General features: G+C 38.3%; 1 protein-coding gene across 1 annotated transcript in view; it reads right to left on the bottom strand.

Annotated features, from left to right (window-relative positions):
- The window catches only part of FAM98B (family with sequence similarity 98 member B), a 37,505-nt gene extending 18,426 nt beyond the window's left edge, over positions 1-19,079 (bottom strand). Inside the window, exons 1-5 of the mRNA XM_055316753.1 lie at positions 18,989-19,079; positions 10,552-10,697; positions 9,319-9,453; positions 5,452-5,630; positions 2,042-2,122 (exon numbers count right to left, since the gene is read on the bottom strand). Of these exons, the coding sequence (XP_055172728.1) occupies positions 2,042-2,122; positions 5,452-5,630; positions 9,319-9,453; positions 10,552-10,697; positions 18,989-19,059 (612 nt within the window). The 5' untranslated portion in view covers positions 19,060-19,079. The remainder of the gene's footprint in view (positions 1-2,041; positions 2,123-5,451; positions 5,631-9,318; positions 9,454-10,551; positions 10,698-18,988) is intronic.
- Positions 19,080-20,145: the final 1,066 nt, after the last annotated feature.

Below are 20,145 nucleotides of genomic sequence, written 5' to 3'. Positions count from 1 at the left end.
GTCTACCACTACTGGCCATGTGATCTACAAATGAGGTGGGATCGACAAAATAATATCGAAAAATTTGAGAAGGAGGCTGCTGAGATGGGAAAAGGCTCCTTCAAGTATGCCTGGGTCTTGGATAAACTGAAAGCTAAATGTGAACATGGTATCACCACTGATATCTCCCTGTGGAAATTGGAGACCAGCAAGTATTATGTGACCACCATTGATGCCCCAGGACACAGAGACTTTATCAAAAACATGATTACAGGCACATCTCAGGCTGACTGTGCTGTCCTGATTGTTGCTGCTGGTGTTGGTGAATTTGAAGCAGGTATCTCCAAGAATAGGCAGATCCGTGAGCATGCCCTTCTCGCTTACACACTGGGTATAAAACAACGAATTGTTGGCATTAACAAAATGGATTCCACTGAACCACCCTACAGCCAGAAGAGATATGAGGAAATCGTTAAGGAAGTCAGCACCTACATTAAGAAAATTGGCTACAACCCCGACACAGTAGCATTTGTGCCAATTTCTGGTTGGAATGGTGACAACATGCTGGAGCCAAGTGCTAACATGCCTTGGTTCAAGGGACACCAACTCATCCAACTGATAAGCCCTTGCGTCTGCCTCTCCAGAACGTCTATAAAATTGGTGGTATTGGTACTGTTCCAGTGGGTTGAGTGGAGACTGGTGTTTTTAAGCCTGGCATGGTGGTCACCTGTGCTCCAGTCAATGTTACAACTGAAGTAAAGTCTGTTGAAATGCACATGAAGCTTTGAGTGAGGCTCTTCTTGGGGACAATGTGGGCTTCAATGTCAAGAACGTATCTGTCAAAGACGTTCGTCGTGGCAATGTGGCTGGTGACAGCAAAAATGACCCACCAATGGAAACAGCTGGTTTCATGGCTCAGGTAATTATCCTGAACCATTCGGGCCAAATCAATGCTGGACATACACCTGTGCTGGATTATCACACAGCTCACGTTGCTTGCAAGTTTGCTGAGCTGAAGGAGAAGACAGATCGTCATTCTGGAAAAAAGCTGGAAGATGGTCCCAAGTTCTTGAAATCTAGGGATGCTGCCATCGTTGACATGGTTCTGGCAAACCTATGTGTGTTGAGAGCTTCTCTGACCATCCTCCTCTGGGCTATTATGCTGTTTGTGACATGAGACAGACGGTTGCTGTGGGTGTCATCAAAGCAGTGGACAAAAAGGCAGCTGGAGCTGGCAAAGTCACCAGATCTGCCCAGAAAGCTCAGAAGGCTAAATGAATACTATCCCCAATACCTGCCACCCCAGTCTTAATCAGTGGTAGAAGAATGGTCTCAGAACTGTTTGTGTCAATTGGCCATTTAAGTTTAATAGTAAAAGACTGGTTAATGATCACAATGTATCGTAAAACCTTCAGAAGGAAAGGAAAATACTTTGTGGACCATTTGTCTTTTTTGAGCATGTGTGGCAGTTTTAAGATAATAGTTTTTAAAATCAGTAGTTTTTAATGGAAACAACTTGACCAAAAATCTGTCAATTTTGAGACCTATTAAAACAAAAGTTTAATGAGGAAAAAAAAAAAAACTGTGGTCAATACTTCCAACTGATTCAAAAGATATTGTACATGGTGACCACTTCCTGATCCCATGAGACTTTATGGTAAAATTTTTTAAATAATAAAGAGTATCTGATAGGACATTTATGATATTCAGAAGACAGTAAACATATTAATTAAATTCTACAACTAGGAGCATTTACGACATCTTTAATCAAGCAAGTAAGTAAAACATCTACTTGCTAAATGGTCTGAACTAATAAGGAAAGAAAATGCCCCAAATTTCTACCTTGGCTTTGAACTACCCCTTTCAAATCACAACTATACTAACATATTAGGTGCTAATACATACTCTTGGCCGACCTATTACTCTCTATGCTATCAATCCATTTTAATTCTCCAAAATAATAAATGCATGCCACTTATTATAAAATCTAGGTGTCCACTAATAAAATTAAGCCATATTCACTAATTTAATTACATAAAACTAATAAAGGGAGAGAATTTACCGCTTGTTCCAGATTTAAATCAATTTTCAGCAGTGGTTTTCCCACATGATTTTTCTGGACTTTTGAGAGAATATCTTTCACCTAAAAGTAAATATAGAAGATTGTGAAAATTATATATCTAATTAAAATAATCTTATTCTTTCTTAAGATGTTGTTTTGAATGCTAAAGAGTAAATGAAATGTTAAAGTGAAATAACTGAAATATACCTTCACATACCAGGAAAGAATATCACCACAATGAAGAGTATCTTTTTCAAAGAAGCATTAGCTATATGAATTCAAACTATAGCACACCTTTTCCAGAGTAAGAAATAATGTACACAGACGAGTATAGAAAGTAGTTACTGAAAGGTTTTACTATGAAAATCTGTACAGACTTATGTAAAATAATTTTGGGAATTTCTCCTTGAAATAGCACACTCTTATCCACACTCTTATACACATTCCAATTCTAAGCATTCTGATTCCACTGTTCAGCAAGACAACAGGAAAGCAAGCCCTCTAAATTATAGTCACCACATACACATTTCATTACTTTTCCAAAGCCACTAATTTGAATTACTGCCAACACTTTTATTTTAGTGAAAAAGATATTAGACATTTGTCTTTGTTTTCACGATATCAGCCATTCCAATAACAGTAATTTATCTTGAAGAAAACGACTGAAAAATGATAGCCTAAGTTGGGCTAACCCTCCTAACGGAAGTAACTTGATTATCTAAAGAAACAATTTCAAAGCCAAATGGCCTATCTACAGTTTCTTAGTTATAAGGTAACTAGGGAAAATAATCAAGAGATTTTTGAGGAACATGAAGCTTATTTAATGTCAGGAGCACTCTTTAAGAATTAAAAATTGTGACCACAGGGACGCCTGGGTGGCTCAGCGGTTAAGCTTCTGCCTTTGGCCCAGGGCATGATCCCAGGATTGAGTTCCACATGCAGCTCCCCGCAGGGAGCCTGCTTCTCCCCCTACCTGTGTCTCTGCCTCTCCCTCTGTGTCTCTCATGAATAAATAAATAAAATCTTAAAAAAAAAAAAAAAACTGTGACCACAAAATTAGCTTAGAAACTGGTGGTGGTGATGGCGAGTGACTATAAATGTGCACAAGGTTTCTTTTGAGGGTGATGGAAATGTTCTAAAATTCAATTTGGATGATGGCTGTACTCTCTAAATATACTAAATATAATTTAAAAATACTAAAATTTACCTATTTTGTTTGTGAATTTTATGATATGTGAACTCTATCTTCAGAAAGCTGTATTTTTTTTTTTAATTAGCTTGGAAAGAACTCCTGCAAATGAGTGGCCCAAAGCTTAAGTTTTATTAGTTTCGTGGCCAAGTCAGCCTGTTCAACAATGATACAATTCTCACATATTGTTATTATTTTAAGATATTCAATTTCTGTAGATTTCCCAACTATTGTACATACCTCCACTTTTGATCATTTCATATATTACTAAAAGTATGAGTTGTAACCCCTCACTCAAAAGGGATTCTGAAAGCATACTTACAGTTTCTTACACATAATCGCATCCAGCTCCATTCCCAGGATTTCTTTTTTTTTTTTTTTTTTTTTTAATGATAGTCACAGAGAGAGAGAGAGAGGCAGAGACACAGGCAGAGGGAGAAGCAGGCTCCATGCACCGGGAGCCCGATGTGGGATTGGATCCCGGGTCTCCAGGATCACGCCCCGGGCCAAAGGCAGGCGCCAAACCGCTGCGCCACCCAGGGATCCCCATTCCCAGGATTTCAACATTGGACAAGTTTTAGCAAGTTTGAGAATTAACTCAAATAGAGAGGGCTAAAGGCACAGACTCTGGAGGTTGCCTATGTTCAAATCTCAAGTCTACCACTACTACTCCAAAACATACTTGTCCCATTTATTAAATCTTTCAGTACCTCAGTCTCCTCATACGTCTGTTGTAGATAATAGTAGTAACTACCTAATCATACATAAATATATATGATGAAAGAATTAAAAGTTATTACATATAAATATTTAGAACAGCAAATACCATGTCTGCCACTATTACTATAATTACATTAGATTCACATTTGAACACCTTCAAGTTAAAAAATAATTTTCTTCCCAAATGATGACAAAGTGTATTCTGAACACATCACATGTACAATAAGGAAATTTCTCCTTTTGATAGGAACTGAATGGAGAAAAAAAATCTTTTTAGGTAAGTATTTGGCCACAATGACCATAGTAACAACTATCTTATAATTAACCTGCCAGCATTTGAACACAGGCATTATGGCCTACTTCAAGTAGGCAAACAAGAGGTTTGGAGATATTTTTAATACTGAGACCCATAAAAGGGAAAAGCCTCTTTGGGATCAATATACAGAAGCACTGGAAGATTAGAAAGAGCCTAGAAATCTGTCTTAATTTGAAATTACCCCACACAATTTAGCCAATCCCAGATCATTCTTAATCCAGACAAAAAGAGAAAATAAGTACTGAAGAGAAAGTTGTTAATTCCAGAACAATGTTTTTGGGCAATTCACAGAATTTTTCTTTGGTCTGCAGGTTCCACAAAAAGAAAAAATGTTTTTTAAACTGTGTTTTCATTTTAATGATACCAAAATTCTCTTATGTTCAATGAAGACAAAGCTTTTTATTTTTCAGTTCATAAATTATCAAAGCACAAGTATTTTATTTAAGGATTTTGTATAACACAGAATGTCTAAAAATGGCTTTTAGTACATATTCTTAAGAGCAAGAATGTTCTCCTTTAAAATGAATCCTGTATTATTCTCCTAGAGGACTCCTAGGAACCAGGATGAATTTGGTGTGCAAGAGTAGCATTCTAATTTATTAGTGGCTCAACAGGCAAGAAGGGTAGTTTAAGAACTAAAGAGAAAATTTCAAAAATTTTAATGTATACAGTTTGTGGTTGTTTCTAACTACAGCAGGGTACTCATTCATTCATTCTCTAAACAACGAACACTTACTAAACACCTATCCACTAGAAACTGTGCTTGCTCACTGCCAAAGACAGCCATATTACAATTCTATTAACAATATTCTTTTTTTAACAATATTCTTTTTTAAAAAATATAGTTTGCCTTTGACTTTGAAAATTACTCTACTTCTTTCATTATACTACAGTAGAACTTTATTTAGGAAAGGGATCCTTTAACTTGCAAAGTGATTTCTATCAAAGAAAACTCAAAAAAGTCTAAGGGCCCTCACTCATTAAGATCAGATTCCTGAACATTAGCTATAGGCAAATTAAGTCACATGCATATTAATTCAAAATCCAAAATTTGGTTAACAGAAGATAAAATTCTTTTGAAACGGAATGTACCTTAAAGGAAATATTTTCATTTTTAATACAATATTTATTTATATGTTAGTATTTAATTCCATTTTGAGGAAACAAAAAAAATAAATACAGTACCTTTGATTCCACTTGGTTTAGCATAAGCGGAATGTCAGAAGTTGCTGACTTGGGTACACCAAGAGTATCACAGATAGCTTGAACTTCTTGATAAATTTCACTTTTTTTATCTAATTGAGAATTTTTACGTTTCTTATTCTGCAGTATCTGTGAAGCTTGAAGCTCTGTACTTAAAAATACTATGATAAAAAAGGCAAAAATAAAATGTTAAAATATACAAGAACTTAAAAATCCACTTTTAGGTATATATCCAAAGGACTTAAAATCGGGATCTCAAAGAGATTTGCACTGCTATCCCTTTGTAGTAGGACATAGTGCCCTTCAACAGATGAAGAAAATGTGGTATATACACACAATGGAGTATTATTCCGCCTTAAAAAAGGAAACCCAGCCGTGACTACATGGATGCACCTGGAAGACATTATGCAAAGTAAAATAAGCCAAACACAGAAGGCCAAATACTATGTGATATCACTTTTATGAGGAGCCTAACACAGTCAAACTCACAAAGCACAGAGGAGAATGGTGGTTTTCAGGGGCTGGGGGAAGGGAAAAACTGAAGTTATCAAATATAAATGTTTACAAAACTGGTGACATTTTAATAAGGTCTCAAAATCAGAGGGACCTGGGAAAGTACTCATAAGCAAAGTCTGATACATTTTGGTCAGTGGTCTCAGGGACCTGAGATCAAGCCCCCCTTCAAGCTCCCCACTCAGCGGGGAGCCTGCTTCTCTCCCTCTGCCCCTCTACCTGTGCTTTCTATCTCTCTAAAAATAAATAAATAAAGTCTTTCAAAAAAATTTTGCCGGCAGCCTTGGGTGGCTCAGCGGTTTAGCACCGCCTTCAGCCCAGGGCGTGATCCTGGAGACCCGGGATCGAGTCCCATATCAGGTTCCCTGCATGGAGCCTGCTTCTCCCTCTGCCTGTGTCTCTGCCTCTCTGTCTCTCTCATGAATAAATAAATAAAATCTTAAAAAAAAAAAATTAACTTTCACTGTAATAGTTAAAATACTAGATTTTGTTTTTGTTTAAAGTTATAAATGCACACTACAAACACATCCCACAACACAGCAGTTTCAACGTCAGCTGAGAAGTATCATCTAAAATTACAGACATACCTTGTTTTATTGCATTTCACTTTACTACACAGATAAATGTGTTTTGTACTAACTGGAAGATCTGTGGCAACCCAGTGTTGAGCAAGTCTACCAGTACTATTTTTCCAACATTTGCTCATTTCGTATCTCTGTGTCACATTTTGGTAATTCTTAAAGGGGACTGAAAGTGCTGCTCCAGGGAACACACAAAGAAGTGAAACAGCCTTACTGCTCTGCTGTATGGAGAAAGTCTGAGTGGTCTGAATAGAAGACCAAACCAGTCACAACATTCCTTAAACCAATCTAATCCAGAGCAAGGCCCTAACTCAATTCTATGATGGCTCGCAAAGGTGAGGAAGCTACAGAAGAAAAGTTTGAAGCTAGCAGAAGTTGGTTCATGGGTTTAAGTAAAAAATAGTATTCTGTCATTTTATTTTTGTAACTTTTTAACTCTGATGAATACTGTGCATCTTTTCATGCTTATTAGCAACTCTTTTAAAACGTTTTCTATAGAGTGCCAGTTCATTTCTTTTGTGCTGTACAGATTTTTCCAGTGAGTTTTTATCTTTTTCTTCTTGATTTATAAAAGCTCTTCACATAGTAAGGACTTGGGCCTTTTTTCTTTATACATGTTGCAAACAAGTCCAAGAAAAATATCAAGAGGCTTCTTATAGCAGTATGTTTTAAAGAGAGTCAAACTCAAGATAAAGATGGAAGAGATGGTGGTAAGGCTATGAACTGGTATAAGATCTCTGGGGCAAAGTATGGCAACACACAACAAGACTTTATTTTTAAATGTTCAAAATCTTTAAGTAAAAGTAACCCCCCACAAAAAGATGAACAACGAATTAAAAATAGCAAAGAATCTAAATGCCCATTTTATAAAAATGTTATGTCTACAGCATTATGTAGCCAATTTAAATTATTTAAAAAAAATATTAAGTGACGGGGAAATGCTCACAACACATTAAATGGGAAAAAAGGAAGAGAAGAATGGGAGAAGATATTTGCAAATCACATATACAAAAAAGGAAGAGAAGGAATTGCATCTATGATAGACTTTCAGTCTTACTTAAATGTATGTGTAGAATGGAAAAAGAGAAGAAAAAAATACACCAAGAAGTTATTAATGAATCTCTCTGGGGAATGAGATTATCAATGATTTTCTTCTTTACAACTCTTTCTACTTTGTAAGATTTCTATGATGAGTATATAATTTCTTAATATGTAAAATTTACCATTCTATTTGTAAGCATACAGTAGCATTAAGTACATTTGTTTAAATTTTTTTTTTTTTATTTACTTATGATAGTCACAGAGAGAGAGAGGCAGAGACACAGGCAGAGGGAGAAGCAGGCTCCATGCACCGGGAGCCCGATGTGGGATTCGATCCCGGGTCTCCAGGATCGCGCCCCGGGCCAAAGACAGGCGCCAAACCGCTGTGCCACCCAGGGATCCCCATTAAGTACATTTGCACTGTTGTGAAACCATCACCACAACCCAACTCCAGAACATTTTTATCTTCCCTGATACTGTACCCATTTAACACTAATTCCATACTTTGCCCCACCTTTCAGGCATGTATTTTCATAATCAGAAAAATCTGTAACAATTTCTCTTATAGTTCCTCTTTACTTTTACCTGAACCAAAACTTGCATTGCTATTATTGCTCAGATTTTTAGCAGATAATACAAAAAGGGAAACACAATGGAATACACAGTTCTCACTAACAGCATACAAGTTCCTCTAGGCCACTGCTTCTTAGTTTCCTTTCTATCCCAATGTATTTAAGGGTTACTGTGACCTCTCATTATTAACAATGGTTTACTAAATCAGTGACTCATACTAAATGAAAGATGGGGAAACAGTGTAAGAAATGGGGGAATAGGGACACATAATTTTTATTCCCAATACCCAAAAGGTAATTCAAATGTCAACACTACAATCACTAGCACTAAACACTTATGATTTCTGTACCAACAAAACAAACGTTATTAACACTACATCCTACAAGGAATACTTCACATGGATCTTTTTATAAATGGCACAGCTTAAAATAACAGAATCTTCAATAATAGAAGACACTAGAAAAATTCTTTCAAACGGCCATTGTCTAAAGAACTTTCAAAATAGCATGAAATTAAACTGAATTTAAAAAATTAAAGGACACCAATACAAATAGATATATTATTTATGGTAATTGTTTAGATACAAGGTAATCTATACTCCAAACTCACCAGTGACAAAAACAGGTCACACTCACTAGAATTCAAATGGTCAGAGAATACAAATTTTTAAAAAATGATATAACCCTAGTGCCTAAAGCAGTTTCTAGTACAATAATCAATGATCAGTAAATATTTTTGAACCAATGGTCATTCAATGCCTATCACTAAAAACAAAATCATCTACTTAGCTACCTAGTTTCAGAGAGTTTTAAGAATAAATAGGACTCTAACTGACCAACTTAAGTAATATAATCATAAATGCTGAAAGATGAATTACATGAAGGAAAAATAACTAAAATAATATATAAATCACAAACACAGGGCATTCTATATTGGCCAAATAAATCCTAAGTGTTAGAAATCTTAGCACATTACAAATGTTTATATAAGTATCTCTAAGTCAGCTTCATATTTTAAGTAAAATGTTAAAACCTTTAACATAAAAATTTCTAAAGCTTTCACTAATGAAATTTCATAAATCCTGAAAATAACAAAAACCACATCAAACACGAGTTTAAATATCCAAAGAAAGATAACTTACATAGAAGCTTCAAACAGTCATCCTTCTTTTTTAAACGGTCTTTAATATCTCCTGATACGAGTACGGAATACGGACATGCCATTTCTTTTAAAAACCCACTTATCTCAAGCTGGAAGCTTTCTAGATCATCTCTCCCTTTAAAGAAAAATCATAAAAGACTTACTGAGTATTTACCATGTAATATGAAACTGTAAAATCTACCACTAGTTGATTTTACATTCAATTATAAATTTTCAATTTGATACTAAATCCTTACAAGTGTGACCCTAACCCTTAAGTAATCAAACAATTTCTATGTAAATAAAGTAACACTTAAATTTAAGAACTTAAGTATCTAATTATGAGATAAGTATTTTTATATCTCAATCCCTGTTAACTATTTTCCAATGGACTTTCCACAAAATCAGATAAACTGGAAATATTTTGTTAGTAACTGAAATACCAAAAACGTTACTACAGCTATAATTAATTGGCTTCAGAGCAAACAATCTCTTTCTACTGTATTTCTTATAGATTCAGATAATAAATACAATCATCTAATTAAGCCTCACTGCTTATCTTTCTTTCATAATCTAATTATGTAAGAATTTGTGTGCCACATGTTTTAAATTCAGCTAATTTTACTTTGCTTCAAGTGAATTCTATTGGATGTGACAGAAAAGAAAATAATTTAAAAGTAAGGATAGCTTCAGAAGGGAAGGTTACTTTGCACCCTATCAAATGCTCAATAATTTCTTATTTTCCATTTTAGTTCATCTCAAATTCCACCAACTGAAAACCCACAAGGACTCCTGTTACAAAGACAGTAATGAATTAAACATTTCTTAGCTAGCACAGGAGTGAGTTTGGTTTTTTTTTTTTTAATAGTATTCCTATGCGAACCCATGTCCTGAGTTACAGGCTTACAAATACAACTTAAATTACCTTAAAAAAGCAAAACCTTAATTTAAAATAAGCAGTATTCAAAAATTAAACTTTTTAAATAATCAAATTCAGACTCTACTTTTTCTACCATAAGCATTGTTTATAATCTTATGTAAATTTAAGAACCAATTTGAATATAAAATTTAATCCAAAGATATTTATTATCACATGCGGCAGTTCTTCAAAATATTAATGATTTTTCTTTGTAGAAACTTTGTAGATAAAACTATAAATAAAAAAAACTATAAATCATAAGCTACCATTTCACTTTACTATTACACAAAAGTAAGTAAAACATAATGGCAATACCAGCTGAAGTGATACTTTCTTCCAAGTTGCACAATGATTTAATCTGAGAGCCTAACCAAACACAGAGCTCTGAAAATTCAGGTGAAGATAGTCCACCCTCTGCAGCCTTGGCAAGGGCTTGCTCTTCTAACAGTGGTCCCTTATACCTAGAAAGGAAGACATAAAAGGTTAAAAAAAAAAAAAAAACCTGATAGTACTCTATATATCAAAGCCTGCTGCCTATTTTTGTAAATAAACTTTTTGCAAAACATAGCCAAAAAATATATCCATTCAGACTGTCTCTGGCCGCTTTCACAATGCAATTGCAGAGTTGATAGTATGGTCAGCAAAGCCTAAAATTTTTACTATTGGGTCTATTACAGACATGTTTTGCCAATTTCTGCCCTATTTAATTGACATTTGGCTTTTTTCTTACATTTTATCATTTCTTAGTAAAATTATCAATTTTAAGATAAATATTACAACACTAAGTCAAATAAAGCAGAGTCTAATAACCATATACAAGTTACAAGAAACTGAAAAAAAATTAGCAAAAGAATAGATGTAAATTTTAAATTAAAGCTGAAAAGGACCTATAAGATCATTTTAACCTAAACCATTTATAATTTTATCCTTTTAAACACTGCTACAAAATATATTTGAATAGAACCTTCAATTTTCTACAATTCATTGAGTTATATACTCAATTTTCTACTCAGTTTTCTACTTTTATTATTCTTCCTGAAACTGAACTTTATTTTTTTAACATTATAAACTTTTAATTTTCATTTTTTAATTCAGCGAAGTTTAGTTTCCATCTTCATAACTTTGATTTCTAGCATTATCTATTTTCAATTCATTACCTTCTTAATTTTTTTTTTAAGATTTTATTTTATTTAATCATGAGAGATACAGAGCAGGAGAGAGAGAGGCAGAGACACAGGCAGAGGGAGAAGCAGGCTCCATGCAGGGAGCCCGATGTGGGACTCCTTCCCGGATCTCCAGGATCACGCCCTGGGCTGCAGGCGGCGCTAAACCGCTGCGCGCCACCGGGGCTGCCCAACATTATAAACTTTTAGATTTTAACATATTTGATAGATTTTAACCCATTGGCAGTTATTTTTTCTTTTGATACTTAAATTGTCCTACCTCTGCTTGTTGGGAACACATTCATGTTGGCCAAGGAATCCTTTGACTTGTTACCTGTATTCTTTGAGTACTTTCCTTGCTTTCTATAACAAGATGTTCCTGCCTTATACCTAGAATTGGCTATTTCTCCAAAAAGCACTGATTCTTTTTAATGGTACTTAGAATAAACAATCTGGTACTAAAGAGGAGTTACTGTGTGTATATCTTTTTAAGAGAAATTACATCATGAGTTCATACTATTTCTAATTCAAATTTTAAATTGTAGGATATTTACTTATTTGTCTTACATTTTTATTTTCCCTTAGAATGAAAACTGTTTTCTAATGACATTTACAGAATCTCAGTACATATAAAAATAGATATAAATTACAGATAGCTTCAGAATAGGAAAACCAGAATTATTAACAAATTGCTGAAAACAATTTTTCCTTTTAATCATTAGAACATATTATTAGAACGTATATTAGAACATATATTAGAACACCCAGGGGATCCCTGGGTCGCTCAGTGGTTTGGCGCCTGCCTTCGGGCCGGGGCGTGATCCTGGAGTCCCAGGATGAGTCCCAGGATCGAGTCCCACATTGGACTCCCTGCGTGGAGCCTGCTTCTCCTCTGTCTGTGCCTCTGCCTCTCTCTCTCTCTCTCTCTCTCTCTCCTCTGTCTGTGACTCTGCCTCTCTCTCTTTCTCTGTGTATCTCTCATGAATGAATAAATAAAATCTTAAAAAAAAAAAAAAAGAATATATTCCAGTAAGGATGTGTCAAAAAACAATTCCTTTCTATGTGATGAAACTACCTATTCAATATACTGATAAACATTTCATTTTGCTTTCAAATTTTAGTAATTTATCTCTGTCTTGATTTCATTTTATTTAATTTTGCTTTATAATTATGTAAAACATTCACATTGTTTTAAAGTCTAATTTACCAAACAAGGTACATTCAAAATAATTTAGTTTGCAATCTTAATCTTGTTCCCTCTACTCTGTTCTCCCAGCTCCCCTTTGTAACCATGTTCATTAGTTTGGGGCTGCCATTCCATGTTTTTAAATATAAACATACATATATATATTTATTTTTTAGGTAAAGGTAGTTCACCACTATACACCGTTCTCTTCCTTGGTCTAAACACATACACACACTCACATACATTTTCATATACAGCAGACCCTTGAACAACACAGGGGTTAGGGGTGTCAACCCCCACGTGGTCACCAATTTGCATATAACTTTCTACCCCCAAAAAACTACTAATAGCCTACTGCTGATGGAAGCTTTACTGACAATATAAACAGCTAATTAACACATACTTTATATGTATTACATACTGTATTCTTACTATAAACTAAAAAGATCTTAAGAGTTTCACAGTACTGCACATATATTTACAGTAAAAAGCCTATGTATAAGTGGACCCACACAACTCAAATCTACGCTGGGTCAACTGCACTGGAGATCAGCAGAGATACTACTCAATTATTTTTAGGTGTACAGTACTCTATTGTCCGGAGTATTATGTCACTAGTAAAGGACATTTGGGTTATTTGCAGTGTTTTGCTCTTATAAAAAAATTGGCAAAGTTTTGTTAGTTTATACCTGGGATAGATTTCTAGAGGCGGGATTATTGGGTCAAAGGGTAAATGGGCATGTAACTTTGCTACATGCTATTAAATATTCCTCTACAGGGGTTGTACCATCAAAGTGTAAGAGTACCCATTCCCCCATAATTCACCAAAGTTGTCAAACAATTAGATTTTTTTCACCATCTGGTATCTCAGTATAGTTTTAATTTACATTTCTCTTAAGAACAAGGATGTAAATCTTTTCATATGTTTAAAGACCATTTGCTTTTGCTTTTTCTCTGAATTCTCTAGTCATACCTCATGAAGGGGGAATATTTTCAAATCCCCATTTTACAGACAGGTAAGAAATCAAGGCTTCATGAGGTTAAGACACCTGCCTCAAGCAGCTGGCCAGGTATAGTAGCAGACATGCATTAACAGATAAAGATACAGCCATAATGCTGATAGTTATATTTATTTATAATTCATTTAGTCTTCACAGCAATGCTTTGAAGTCAGCATGATTGATCTTAATTCTGGAAGATCAGAAGATAAGTAACTACGTAATGATATGAGGATTGAAATCTAGAGTTGAACCCACATACTCCATGTGAGATCAAACTTCTGTCTACGCTAATAAGGAAAGTAAGCAAATAACCTGGCCAGGTGACACAGCCAGGTAAAGGGAGAGCTGTAGACCACTGTCTCTGCAGCTGATTCTTCTACGTGTTACTTTTCCTCCATATCTCACAGTGCCTCTTGAGATTTAATAGTAAAGATCTTCTTTCCCCAACTTGTTTTCATTTCTATAATAAAGAAATAATCATTAGCTCTTGAATAAATTTAATTCATATCATTGGTGATGTTATTTTTAACTGAAATGCCAATTATAACATTCAATAAAATGTTTTAAATCACCAAAAGTATGGAATTTAGAAGGGAATAAAACCCCACAAACTCTAGTGACTCAGCTCATCAAGTCAGGTAAAAATAGAAAGAAGAAAAATGAACTGAACATCTAATAACAAGCATAATTATAATGGCAACTAACACCAAATACTGCTCTATTAAGCTAGGCCAGTGCCGTGTGCTTTATGTGCATTATCTCTCTTAATTGCCACAATTTCCTGTAAGATAGGATTATTATGTTCTTAGTTTGTTCTACGTATTTTTATTTAATTAGGAAAGGGTTACTTATTCCAAACACTGGGGACACTTCCCCTAAACTCCCAGGGCCATCTATATGGGAACCACAATTGCTGGTCTGACACTGCTACAAGCTGGGTAATCCAAATCTTCAATCCATTAGGGCTACTGGCAACCCCTACAGACAACAACCAGTGCCTAATTTGCTTTCTCTTTTCCATTTCCATCAGCCAACATATAAAATATGAGACCCTTTCCTTCCCTGTCATTTATACATCCTACTGGCTTGCCTCTGATCCAGCTCTCCACTTCCAGCTTCCCAAACTCTTCCACTTTGTTTCATCCATAAACAACTTGCCTAGATTGATAATCAGAAAGGTTATCCCTACCACCTCTAGCTTTGGTGTTTTTACTCTCTGAAGTTCTTCACGGTCAGATGGTAAGGTTTTTGCCCTCCTTGCTTCCCAAAACAGCATCCATATGTATCACTGGTCCCCCACCATCTTATAAATACCTCCTTCTCTCTCTCTAGGCTCAGAGCACACTCTTTCCCTTGTGGTTTTCCCCTATTAATTGCCTGGACACACCCCAGCACTCCCTGTGCTCGGTTTTCCTCTCTATTCCTATGTCTGCCATTTGTCTGTATGCATATCCTATGCAGTACCCTGAGCTCTCAATTCCTGAACCTTCCCTTTTCTGACCTTTGCCACTACAGGTCAGCGAGCCACCCCTCAGACCTTTCCATCACGGGGAACTACTCTACTTCCAAAATCAATAATTCGAACGTGTCACTCCCTGACCACAACCTACTACCTATCCTTTCAGCTTGCTCTTTTGACCACTCACTTACAAATATCCTTGGATCTCATCTCTACCTCCATTCCATTGGTCACTCCATATTCTCTGTTTTTCCCACCTCCTTGCTGTCTTCATTTTCTTCCCTTCCTAATTTATGTGCATCATTTCATTTTGGTGCTCAACAAATACTTATTGAAGAAATGAATTCTGATACCATCATCTCCTTCAGCTCTACTATCCAATCAATCACTAAGTCCTACAATGTGCACTTTTTTCCAAGTCCACATCCACTGAGCAGTCTTCACTTCCTGCCGTACTAAATTCTCCAACCTTACTGAGGTAATTTTTCAAACTAGATACCTGAACTTTCCCTTTTTTATTTAAAATCCTTCAATCATGTCCCATTGCTATTATGGCAAAGAACAAAATTCACAATGCAGCCTAAAAGGTGCTTCACGCCTTCAATCAAATCTTCCAGTATGTTGGCCATTGTTCTCTGCCCTCCAGCCACATGGGCCTTGTTCCAGTTATTCTAACACAGCAAGCTCCTTTCCCCTTCAAGGGCTTTCACACTTTAGTCTTACTTTAAGGACACCATTGTCCTCCTTTCCTATCCAACCTCACCTAGTTTACTCCTGTCTTCCTCCTGTCCTGTCCTTACACAGGTCCTCCTATCATGTCATGTGACCCTGCTCTCTTCCTTTAAAGCGCTTATTACAAATTTTAATGTTTGTGCGATCATATGTTTCTCCACTGGACTATAACACAGGGACAGGGATCAATTTTGCTCACCAATGACTTCTCAGAAGTTGTGCTCAATAAATAACCAAAATAAACTTTCTTCCATAATCCTGATTCTCAACTAGGCTGTGAAGTTTTTTAAAAATATGCATGCCTATACTGCACCACTAAACATCATGATCCAGTCAGTATGGTAAAGAACAGACTGGAACATTTTATTTTACAAGCTCTATACAAGATTTTGATGCACAACCATGGCTAAGACCTACTCTACAAAATCATAGATGGTCAAACTAAAAAAAGACTTCTGAAACCATGTGCTCTAGCCTCCTCCTTTCAGATGAGGAAACAAAGTTATTCCCACCCAGTTTTCATGTATATTACTGAACTCTTCTTTCACATAGATTTGCCCTTTTAATTCCTCCCTTTAGTTTCCAATTTTACCTGAAAAACTAAAGTACTTTCACTAATATCCTATATGTTTCAGTCACAACAGAATATGCATTATTCACAAACTACAGGGATACTTTAAGTGTTCAATTACAACACATATTGTAAGTAAAAATTACTTTCCACATTTATCATTGTAAGAAAAATCAAGCTTCAAAATCTCATCCTCAGTTATTCCAGGAAAAATCAATTCTAAAGTATATAAACTATTTCAATTTTCATACTGAATAATCTGAAATAAATTTTCCTTGGTAAAAGTCAAGATTATACCAAAGTTCATTTTTCAAAACACCTATGATAGAAACAAATTCAGGGCACCTGGGTGGCACAGTTGGTTAAGCATCTGACTCTTGGTTTCTGCTGAGGTCCTGATCTCAGGGTTGTGAGCCTGGGCCACTCATGAGGGTCTGTGCTCAGAGTGTAGTCTGCTTAAGTTTCTCTCTCCATCTCCACCCGTCCCCTCAGCTCTCTCTAAAATAAATAAATTTCTAAAAGAAAAGAAATTCAAGGAATGAAGAGAAAAAAGCACTGACTTTCTGTTTTTCATACACTTTTTTAAGATTTTATTTATTTATTCACAAGAGACAGAGAGAGAGGCAGAGACACAGGCAGAGGGAGAAGCAGGCTCCCTGCAGGGGACTCAATCCCAGGACCCCAGGATTAAGACCTGAGCCAAAGGCAGAGAGAGGCTCAACCACTGAGCCACCCAGGTGCCCCTCTTCTTCAGAAACTATTTACAGAATCGTACTACTTTTATCTGAAAGACTTGGGATCTCAAACTACTTGGGGTCTATACACTTCTAGTAAGTATTTTAACTTCTTGTTTTGCTTACCTCCTTAACCAAGTTAGGTGAAAATTTCACAGAATAAAAATGCCCCTTAAATAATCAGTGGCTCAATTCTTTCATGTGACAAAACATTTACTCTGGATCTAAGTGCAACGCCCTGTAACATTGCAAAGGAGGTGTTACTGGGGTCCAGAAGGAGCAACTGATAGAAGAGCAAGTATAGGGATCCCTGGGTGGCGCAGCGGTTTGGCGCCTGCCTTTGGCCCAGGGTGTGTTCCTCAAGACCCGGGATCAAATCCCACATTGGGCTCCCGGTGCATGGAGCCTGCTTCTCCCTCTGCCTATGTCTCTGCCCTCTCTCTCTCTCTCTCTCTCTCTCTGTATGACTATCATAAGTAAATATAAAAAAAATATATTTTTTTTGTTTAAAAAAAAAAAGAAGAGCAAGTATAGTTCTAGAAAAAACGAAAAAAAAAATGGGTTGGGGGTTTCAAGCTTCACAATAGAACTGCAATGGCACAGCCTACCCTATTCAAGAAACTCCAACACTGGGGGGCTTGGGTGGCACAGTCAGTTAAGCATCTGACTCTTCATTTGGGCTCAGGTCATGATCTTAGGGTCCTGGGATTGAGCCCCGTTTCCAGCTCCTGCTCAGTCTGCTTAAGATTCTCTCCTTCTCCCTCTCTCCCTCGTGCTGTCTTCTAATAAAGAAATGTAGAAATGTAGAAAGAAAGAAAAGAAAAGACAGAAAGACTCCAGCATGTGGCAAGGGAAACCGTGCAGATGGCTTCAATCTCTTTAAGTAAGGTGTATTTTTTTTTTTTTTTAGCCTAAACTGGCCGTATGTCTATGCTGTCTCTTCCTTGAACTTTTCATACACCCAATTCATTCAACCCTCATTCATTCTTCCAGACCTCACTGCAGGATGTTGCTAGAACAAGACAGGTAAGGCTCCTAGTTTCCTGGTGCTGGGGGTGAGGGGGTTGGCAGTGCAAGAGAGGCTTAAGAAACAGCCAGGACGAGTGAACTCGGGATAAGGACAACAGCGGTGAGTAAAAACAGGCTGAGGCTGAGGCTGAGGCTGAGGCTGAGGGAGACTGCTCTGCAGGAACTGATCCCCCGTGCTTCGAGGTATTAACGTCATCCCAGGAGTTCTCGGGGCACTTAGCATTCTTGATGGTCAATTCCGGCAGACGCTTTGTAGCCGCCAAGGACTACGTGACCGACTAGTTTCCTGACAACGGTCTTCTTGCTCTGCCTAGCACACAAAAGTGCATTCATTAATGCATATTACCACCACGCTAGTATGTGGCCAACCAACGGATGAAACGGTCGAATGAATGAACCCACACCTGACTTGGGACACTTTCCCCGGCCACGGAAGCAGGAGATTTCGCGCCACAGGCCGTACACCGCAGGCAGACGACAGCCCCCGGCCGCAGTCGGGGCCCCTGCACCCCCCGCCCCAGGCCCGGGGCGCCACAACTACGTCAAAAAATATCACCCGCGGGGCAGGGACGCGCTCCGAGGACGGGCTGGTGGCAGGCCGGCTCCCCCGCGGGTGCCGGCTGCGGAGTCTCCAGGCCAGGCGTTTGGAAGAGGGGGCCACGCGCCCCGGCTCTCCGGCCCCGCTCCACCCCCAAACGGACCCGTCGGCCGCCTCCCTCTTAACTCCGTCGGCGCCGGCGGGAGCGCGGCGGGAACCGAGGCCTGCACCGGGACGCCGGAGCCCCGCGGAGGCCCACGGGGAGGAGACCGCAGCGGCCAAGCGGGGGCAGAGTTTAGGCTTTCGGGGGGGGGGGAGGGCGTCCCCGGGAATACCCACCCCAGCGCCTCCAGGGTGTCCAGCACGTCCCCCTCCATCGTGAGCTCGGGACCCGACTCCGGCCCTCTCATGGTCCTGCGGCCCGGAGCTGTACGGCGCTCTAAGAAGCCCGCCGGAAACCCGCGTCACCGCGCCCAGGTTCCGGGCGGAGTCCCAGCCGCGCCTGCCCACGAGCGCCGGCGGCCCGCGGCCCAAGCGTTCCGGCCGGAGGCGATGAGCGCTCGGGGGCCGAAGCCGCCGTCGGCAACGACGAGTTTAGCGAATAACAGTAAACTACGGTCATAGAAAGGTTTCTTGGTTTCTTGCTGGGTCTTTTCTGGGTGTTGAAATCAGTCTTAGCAAACGTGATTCTACCCCGAGTCGTTCTCGACCTATCAGACTCCGGACCTCTCTCTCTTGATAAGCCCCGAAATGAAATCATCATCTCGGACTACAGCTGGTTTATGATCTCATGTATCTACACATGTTCGTTTTTTTTTTTTTATTTTATTATTTTTTTATTTTATGATAGTCACAGAGAGAGAGAGAGGCAGAGACACAGGCAGAGGGAGAAGCAGGCTCCACGCACGGGAGCCCGACCTGGGATTCGATCCCGGGTCTCCAGGGTCGCGCCCCGGGCCAAAGGCAGGCGCCAAACCGCTGCGCCACCCAGGGATCCCTCTACCCAAGTTTTTAAATCGGTATGTACAGCAATGCTCCACCTTTAAAGAAGAAAAAAAAGGGAAAGTAATACGTGACGCTCTTGTTACCCTGTGAAGCCTGGATGCACGAAGTGAGCAGGAGCTCGCGCCTATCTGGGCCCCCCTCGTAGACGCACCTACGGACTGCGCGTCCCGTTGCTGGCACAGCATCGGTGAGCTGCGTGGGAAACAAAAACGCCATAGGCAGGGTAGGATAGTTGATGTGATTTCCCAAAATTGTGACTAACTCTCCATAAAGTTCCAGACAAAACAACGTTTCCTCTGTGTACCACTCATGGAAAACAGATTCTATCTGAACCATGCAGAAAATGTTTTAGGGTCCATATGTAAAAGAGAGTCAGGATATAAAGGGTGAAACCCGGTTTGGGTTCAGGTCATGAACTTAGGATCCTCATATCCAGCCCCCTGTAGGGCTCAGTGCCTACTTAAGATTCTCTCTCTCCCACCGTCTTCCCC

The sequence above is a fragment of the Nyctereutes procyonoides genome, unplaced genomic scaffold (genome assembly GCF_905146905.1).
Source record: "Nyctereutes procyonoides isolate TBG_1078 unplaced genomic scaffold, NYPRO_anot_genome, whole genome shotgun sequence".
NCBI lineage: Eukaryota > Metazoa > Chordata > Mammalia > Carnivora > Canidae > Nyctereutes > Nyctereutes procyonoides.
This window is presented reverse-complemented; position numbering and strand designations above follow the sequence as displayed.